This window comes from Grus americana, chromosome 3, assembly GCF_028858705.1.
Source record: "Grus americana isolate bGruAme1 chromosome 3, bGruAme1.mat, whole genome shotgun sequence".
Classification (NCBI taxonomy): domain Eukaryota; kingdom Metazoa; phylum Chordata; class Aves; order Gruiformes; family Gruidae; genus Grus; species Grus americana.
In genome coordinates, this window is record NC_072854.1 from 92,317,876 (window position 1) to 92,326,122 (window position 8,247).

Here is an 8,247-nt window from a genome sequence, read left to right on the forward strand (position 1 = left end):
GAAGCAGATTACCTGTGTTAAAGGATTAAATAACCTGCCCTGACCAGGTTTCTGTACCACAAACTCATTCTATTCCTCATCTTTCCAGCCTTCAGAGTGTCTTACAATTTTCCTCTGGACATGCAGACTGGGAGAAAACACGTATAGTGGGAGGAAGAAAGAAAAAAGAAAGGAAGCTAAACAGCCTCTATTTACAATGGTTATTTTACAAAACGGACCCAAACTCGAATTAACATCCCAGCCCTCATGGAGAAAGGAGGAATTGTTTCCATTAAAGAAATACATCATTAAAAAGTGACCTACAAAGACTTACCCATAGTCAGTGAGACTGAACTGATCTTTGCCAGAGCTCACACAAGAGACTGGCTGCGTGCTGTTAAAAAAGGGGGAGCGGGGGGGCTGGATTCTCTCACTGGGGTCTCTCTTCAGAGCTCAGAGAGCTTGGCTTGTTAGAGGCAGAGGCATGCCTTCCAGAAGGACTTTACAGCAACGCACAACTGAGTTGTAAGCCAAGATAAAGCCGGCTTGTTATGAGAGGCAAGTCTTGTGGGTTGCTTTTATTTATTTTTTCCCAGTGTATTGGAAATGCAGATCTTGTAAAGCAAGAATTAAGAGAGGGATGGGAAAGGGGGGCTGCACGGCTGGCTAAAGTAAATCCCGCTGGTGTCTCAACCCAGGGCTTGTGCTCAGCGGGGGCACGGGGTGCCATCCCCAGCCTCTGCCCCCTGCCCTCCTCTCTGCCCTCGGAAGCTGAAGGGCTGCGGGAACCCGACCTCTCAGGCGGACACTCGTGCTTGCCATTTGCCACCCTGCCTGCAAACAAGGAGGGGAAGTAAGCACCATAATTGCAATAATAATAATAATAATAATAATAATAATAATAATAATAATAATAATAATAATAATAATAATATCAAGCAGCTCGGTATCAGCTATACCACAGACCACCCCCACGGTGGAAAATCGGCAGCAAAGTTCAATAGGGTGTAAAAGCAGCCTCACCCTTCGCCCCCGCGGGGCTCGCCGCGGGTGGTGCGGGGGAAGCCGGGGCAGGGCGGGGTGCCGGCCCCGCCGAGCCGGGGAGCACCGCCCCACACGCCGGCTCGGCGGGGAGCGGGCTGCCCCCGGCAGCAAGGGAGACCCCCGGCAACCCGGCACGGAGCCCGGCGAGGCAGCGGCGGCCGCCCTCCTCTTGGCTTCCCCGTGCCGGTGCTCCTGCGAGGAGGCAAACCCGCAAGGGCAGCGCGGGGAGCGGATCCTCCGTCCTCCCCCTGCCCCAAAGAAACTGCAACTCGGAGGTGCTCCCAGAGCCGCGCCGCCGCGTTTCTCACGCCGGCATCAGCGTGGCGTCCCCACGCGAGGCGGGTGGGGGAGAGGGGAGGCAATGCCGGCGCCCTGGGTCGCTCCCCGCGGCAGCTCTCGCTCCTCCCGGCTCCGGGCGCGGCCAGCCCGGCGGCAGCCTCGCCAGCGGTCCCTGCGTGCCATCTCGGCGGACTCGTAAATCGGAGGCGGCCAGGGGTTACGGCGAGGAATTATGAAATAGCTACAGGCGCTGGAAGCCCTATTGCTGCGCAGATCTCTCCGCTCAGGCTGCGACGAGCTTCGCCGGCATCGTTTACTTTGTCCTGCAGGTGCTTTTTAACTTTGATCCCACCGCCGCCGTCTGCGCCCGCGCCCCCCCGTCCCCCCCTCCCCCCCGCAAAACAGCGACCGCGACAACATCTCTTACCGTAAACCCCTTGTCCTCTGCTGTACACCGGCACCAGAGACAGGAATAAAAACAAAATCAGCTCCATCTTCAAGGCAGAGCCTTCATCGCCGGCGAAGAAAAGCAGCCAAAACAGCCCAGGCAGCATCCGGCGAGGGAGCGAGGAGCAGACGAAAGCCTCCCGAAACGCCGCCCCATGCGCCCCGCTCCGCGCCGGGCACCGGCGCCCCTCGGGCGGAGGAAGGGACCCCCAGACACACTGGGGCCGCCTGAGGATAAAATTTAAGAGAGGAAAAAAAAAAAAGGAAAAAAAAAAGGAGGGAGAGAGCGGGGGAAGGAGACAGGGAGGGCAGCAAAGCGGAGTGGAGCGCCGCTTCCCCTCGCCAGGTTGCTCAAGGATCTCCAGGAAAATGGGCAGCCTCGCCCGCTCTCGGGGTACGGGGAAAGGCCAGCCCGGCGGCACCGGGCAGGGGCAGGGCCCGGGCCGGCCCAGTGCTGCCCCCCGGCCGCTGCGGGAAAGGGGGTTTCTTTGTTCAATGGGAGCCGCCGAGCGCTGTCCCCAAGTCCCGCGCTGCCCGAAGTGCTGCCAACTGGGGCCAACTTGGGAGAGTCCTCGCCCTCCCTCCTCCCGACGAGGCTCTGGCCACAGCCCCAGGAGCGAACGGGGGGAAGAAGAAGGAGGTGGAGAAAAAGGGGGGGGGGAAGAGAGGGTGGGGGTAGGAGCCAGCTGCTGAAAGGCGGAGGGAGAGGTAGGTGATTCTCTCTCCTCTTTTCCAGATCTTCTGGGGAGGGGATTGTTGTAATTAATCAAACCCAGGAAGGATTTTTTTATTTTATTTTTTTTAAAGCGGCTCCCAAGAGCTCCCCCAGCTGCACTGCATCGCCCCAGCCAGCCTGAAGGGAGAAGCAAACGAGGAGCAGACAGACCACGCACCCTCGCTCCGCCTGCAGCTCAGCCCGGCTCTCCTCGCCTCCTCCCCAGCCTGCCAGGTCCTTCTCCCTTCAAAACTTTCTCTGATGTTGTGTGCTGGGCTCGGTCGGGTGCTTCGCCTCCGCTGCTTGCCTGCTCCGCCCGCCTCGCAGATGATTTGCGGCTGTAGAGAGGTCCGTATCGCTCTCCCTCGACGGCTGCCGGAGCTCCTGGTGGGAAGTAACAGGGGCTGCAGCTGGAAGGGAGCCGACGAGGAGGGACAAGAAGCTGGAGAAAGTGGCTGGAAACCGCTTGGCAGGTCCCTGCCTCACCGCTTTTTCCTGAAGCGCCAAAATCTCCTGCAAAAGTTGTCGGGAGCGTCACCGCTTCCCGGCCGGCCCCGAGGCCCTCCGCTCCGCCGACCCCCGACGGGACGTCCGAGAGGCACCGTACCGCGCCCCGCCGGCCGGGCTGGCCTGGGGCCGCCTCACCCCTCCCTGCCTGCTGGCTCTGCCGGGTGCGCCGTATTTTCTTCTCCTTCGGTTCTCCAGGTTTTTCCCCTCCCCTCTTCACCATTTCATTCCCCTTCGGTTAAAAAAAAAAAAAAAGACAAAAAGAAAAGGAAAAAAAAGAAAAGAAAAAAAAAGGAGCCAATTAAAGCAGCCGTGCTTGGAAGAGCCCTGCCTCCTGCCCAATTCTGCGAGCCTCCCCTCGCCCCGGCCCAATTAGAGACAACACCACAGGGCTGGGGAGAGAAAGGGACTTGCTTCGGGCGGAGAGATCAGCCGTGAGCCCGGGGTCCCTCCATCCTGAGGACACTCGCGGCAAGGTCGGCTTCTCCCGGGTGGGACCTGAGATATGAAAAGCCCAGGGGCAGCGGGGGACTCGGGGCGGGGGCGCCTCCTGGCTTGCATGGGCAGCGAGCTGGGGTCGGGGGGCAGAGCAGGTTATCGGGGGTCTCCTGTGTTAGCGATGGCTGGGGCCAGCAAAGTTTTTTTGGGCCCCCACAGGTAGGTTGCAGGCTGGCGGGTCTGCCTTGTGCATGGTGCTCGGGAGCGGCGGGGCGGGGGACCGCGGCGGGGCGGGGGACCCCGGTGGGGCGGGGGTGCTGTACGGGCCCCCAGCCTGGTGCGTGGCTGCGGGGGTCGGCGATACCCGTGGGACTGCCGGCCCTGGGCTGTGCTGATGCTCGTACATAAAACCTGTAGCGGGGGACCTGTGTGTTTCCCCCCCGCGCAGGGCCCGGGGCGAGACCTCCGGCCGGGAGCAGGAAAGAGATGCTGCGCGACGGCCCCGGGCATCACCACCGGCACCGGGGGGCTGCGCCAGCGCCCGGGAGCGCCGGTGCGGAGCCCTGCTTTGCCATCCCTATCTCCATCTGCTTTGCTGGGGGCATAAAACGCTGCTTCGGGGGAGCCTAGAGCCGCTCGCCCCGCGGGGCTCCGGAGCCGGCGAGCCCACTCGTGCCTGGCTCGGGGCCGTGGCAATGAGCCCAGACCGTAAAGCGGAGCCAGCGCCGTGGAAACCCCTCTTAGCGGGGCGTGCTGCTTCCCGGGAGCAGGCGGGCTCCGGCATGCCGCTCTCCCGGCGCTGGCTCCGCCGAGGCTCCCGGGGACGGGCTGATGCGCCCCGTCCCTTAGCGACGCCGGGTCTCCTCCGCCTCTTCCCCGAGGCTGGTTCCTGCGTGCTCTCCCGCTTCGGCCACGCGTGGACTTGGCGGCCCCACGCCGCTCATGGTGCTCCTCTGCTGCGCGCTGCCCCCGGGTGCTCCCTGCCCCACAACCTCTGCATCAATGTCTGCTCGCCACGGTAGCTAGCGAGAGGGGCTGTACCCGAAGGGAAAGCGGATGGAAAGACGTACCCCAGCAGGCACTGAGTTGCCGTGTGAACAATTCACTCCCTGGATAAAAATGTAATTAAAAAAAAATAAATGTTGAGATATATGGCCCAGAGAACGGCTAGCTGCTCAGTCACGCTCTAACAAACAAGCAATTAATAGATATAGCCGCTAATTAGGAAGCAGTTATTCCTGCTGTAAATGGTGCTCAGCGGGAGAGAAAAGCGATAGCGTGCAGGAGGAGGAGAGCGGCGTCACGGACAGGGCAGCTTCACCCCAGTGACCGGCAGCCCCGCATGCAGGCGGCAAGGCAAGCGGATTTCCCGCTGCACCCTATTCCCTCACTTGTCCGGATGTCGCCAGTATAAACCTGCTTGGTTTGGTTTGGTTTGGTTGGGTTTTTTTCTTTGTATTTTTTCCCCTTTGTAACCGAACACTTCCCAAGAAACTGTGAGCTTTGCTCTCTGAGGTGTCCTTTTCAAAGATGACGGCATGGAGCAGGGCACTTATGAAAGCACCTGATGTGAGCAAGTTTATTTTTTTAATACAATAAACCCTTATTTGAGAAGGATTTAATCCTTCCCGCAGTGGGTGGTGGCAACATTAATAAAGGGTGTACGGGTAGAAGGAGGCAGCCTGCATTAGGAGGACAGGCGGAGCAGCCCCTTTGCCAGGACATGGGGAGAAGCAGGAGCTGCTGATGATGAGACAAATTAAAGTTGTCTGCATCTGCATGAAGCAGGCTGAAAGCAACACGGGGAAAAGAGATGAAGAGATGTTTGCAGATCCAGGAAACTTCATGGTGATAAAAAGCCCATGGAGACATGAGTCTTGTTTTTTCTACTCATAATTTTGAAATAAGGATATTTATGGGGCATTTTGTAGCCTTTCCATTTTATTTTTTTTTTCAGGGATTCTCATTAGATTATGGATTAGTGCCTCAGACTTTGAACGAGTATGAGTTACATATCTGGATAATGAGTCTAAAAAAATTAATCCCCAAAATATGTCCTTCACACCCCTTTTTTGTGTTAACATTCAATGCACATGCTCATGTTTCATTGGCACAAATGCTTATGAAAAAACGAATTTCAAAGTAAACTGCCAAAGTATGTGAAACAACCCAGCTTTCTTTTAGCAAATAAAAGTATTTGTGCCAAAAGTACCTTTGAACTCATCCAGTTAGGGAACAGTAAAAAAACTATAAAGTGAGACTGTTTGTGAGCGGTCCATTGAATTAAAGGGAAAAATAATTGGATAATAAATAATTAGAAAGAGCTGTCATCTGTCCATGGATATTCTGAGTGGAAAAAAAGTACTGCCAAAACCCAAGTACATAACTGCATTTGCTAAATAAGGTAATTAATAATTATTGGTTGAGGCCTAATAAATCATAACACTCATAACTATGGTGTTTCTAATGGGTGACCTCAAGCCAGCATTCCCATGCACACTTGCTAAGCAATCTACTTGTCATAAAGAAACCATACCTTGTAGTGATTCTACTTGTCAGAAAGCAAAGATGAGGGATTTCTTTCCTCCCCCCAGTCTGTTTCTGCAGAACATATTTGTCCCATCTTTCCAGCTGGAAGTCAGTCTCTCCAGTCCCTTCTCAAGACCCCACTTGTCAAATGAGTCCTGTCTCTTTGAAATATTTATATGTACTACATCACCTATATTTCACAGCTACGTTAAGAGGTTGACAGTCTCTGGGACAGATGTGGTGTTCAAAGAGAGCAAATCATATATAGCACAATGTCACCAGGCAAGAGACGATTGAAGAACTGTGTGAGGCCAAGGTCCAGTTGCAAGAGCATTAATTCTCTTTGTGTCAATGTTTTCGTGCTATAGTCTGGTGCAGTCTGCCATTTATTTCTTTTCTGGGATGATGCAGCTATCTCTGGGCCCCAGTGATCTCTTGAGCTTGTGGCTTGACATTTCTGTCATCTCTTTCCTGTTCATTTTCTTCTCAGCACCACATCCAAGAATGTCACCAAGATCCTTGAGGTTTGATCTCTTCCTTCCCTCCCTCCCTACACGCACATATGGAAGTGAGTACTGCCCAGCTGGAAGCTGTGCTGCAGCATTTCCCTTGCTGTGGCTTACTAAAACGGAGTAGAAATAGAAAGTAAGAAGGGAAAAGGAACACAATGGGGCACCTTAAATGCAATGGGCACAGCCAGGGTGACTCCAGATGCTGCAAGAGAGGTGAGAGTTGAGAAGGGGAAAGGCGGAGGACGCTCCAGCACTGCAGCAGATATTAGCAGGGAGATGGGAAAACAAGGGAATTCTAACTGCAGCACAGGTCTGCATCAGGGAGCTGAGCACACAGGGGTGCTCCTGCGATGCTGCTGTGCCAGGCTGAGCTGGGGCAGGCTCTGCAGCAGCGCAGCACAGGGGCAAGGGTCCGACCCAAGGCAGCGAGATAGGGCAGCAAGAGAGCCAAAGAGAGGGAACCGGGAAAGGCGAGGGAAAGCTGGCGTGAGTGGGGAGGGGGAGCCCCGTCGGACTGCTATAAACAAACTGGGGGCAACAGCACGAAGTACTCTGCAAAGCACAAACTGCTGGAAGATGGGAAAGCATAGGCAAGGCTACAATGACAGGATGCATTGAAACTGTCCATTGTCTGTTTTATTTCTGTTTAATTGGTCTTCACAGAAAAACTGTAAAAAAAAAATTAAAATGCTAGTTTCTCATTCTGAAGTGCTGGAATCAGCATCTCCTTGGGAACTCCCCCCCAGCCTAGACCAGTGCTTCCCACCATCCTTAACACTAGGCTGGTGCTATTACTGTCCCAGATCCTCCTGGGTATCTCCTGCTTCCTGTATGAAGCATGCCAAGATAGGGCTATAAATCCCAAGGTGTCTGCTTTGCTGTCCTCGGTTCTCCTCACCTTCACTCCAGGGAATACACCTATGCTGTGCTCGCTTTCTTCCCAGATGCATTTTACAACACTAGTAGTACCTCTGAGCCTCTTATGGATTCTCTGCTTTTTTGATTAGTTCTCCTCATCGCAGAGAGTGTTTGGTACTTGAAAGGAGTGATGAAGGAGTCCATCTCTCTTCCTCACCCAGGGTATTCATCCTGCCTGAGCTCTACCACCCTTCCTCCCTAACACTTCCCTGATGCAGCCAGTCTCAGGGCCATGCTGGGATTTCTGGCAGCTGGTTGCTATTGTATTGCATTTTGCAATTCCTGCCTTTACCCAATTATACTCTGATAAACTTCTGTTTCCTGGTTAAGGCTTATGGGAAAGCCATTGCCATCCCTTGCCCCTGTGATCTCAATGTGTGGCCACTCTTCTTTCCTCAGCTCAAGTGCTCTCTCCCACACACACCCCCCCCACACCATCCCACTTCTTGTGCACTAAACCCATAGGCTTTTAACTCAACATTTTGTACCAGTTTCTATGCTTTTTAGCCTATATATCTAGTTTGCCAGAGATCCTGCTGGTTTTTTGCTCTTGTGCTTTAGGACAGATTGGGGCTGGTATGGGGGTGCAGACAAGTTTCTCAGCATCCCTGGGAGCTTCTTTTTCCTGTTTCACCCTTTCTTTCATCTTTTTTTCCTCTCTGCCTCCTTCTCCTCCTGCATTCACGCTTTCTTCTTCTTTCGCACCCTCCTTTTCATGTGTAAAAAGTGAGTTAAAAAAATGTCAAGCTGGTGCTGGTCAAAGGAACTTGTTCTCCCTTTTTTCCGCTTCCTTTCATTGCCTCAGCCCCCCTTTCCTAGCACACGTCTCCCAGAGTGCACTGGAGAGGGATGCTTTTTCACAGAGAGCACATACAAAGG

General features: G+C 54.4%; 1 protein-coding gene across 4 annotated transcripts in view; it reads right to left on the reverse strand.

Moving 5' to 3' along the window:
- The window catches only part of MDGA1 (MAM domain containing glycosylphosphatidylinositol anchor 1), a 143,230-nt gene extending 140,912 nt beyond the window's left edge, over nt 1-2,318 (reverse strand). For all 4 annotated transcript variants that reach the window (XM_054821121.1, XM_054821120.1, XM_054821119.1 and 1 more), the window contains exon 1: nt 1,730-2,318. In XM_054821121.1, coding sequence (XP_054677096.1) covers nt 1,730-1,856 — 127 coding nt within the window. In that variant the 5' untranslated portion in view covers nt 1,857-2,318. The remainder of the gene's footprint in view (nt 1-1,729) is intronic.
- Nucleotides 2,319-8,247: the final 5,929 nt, after the last annotated feature.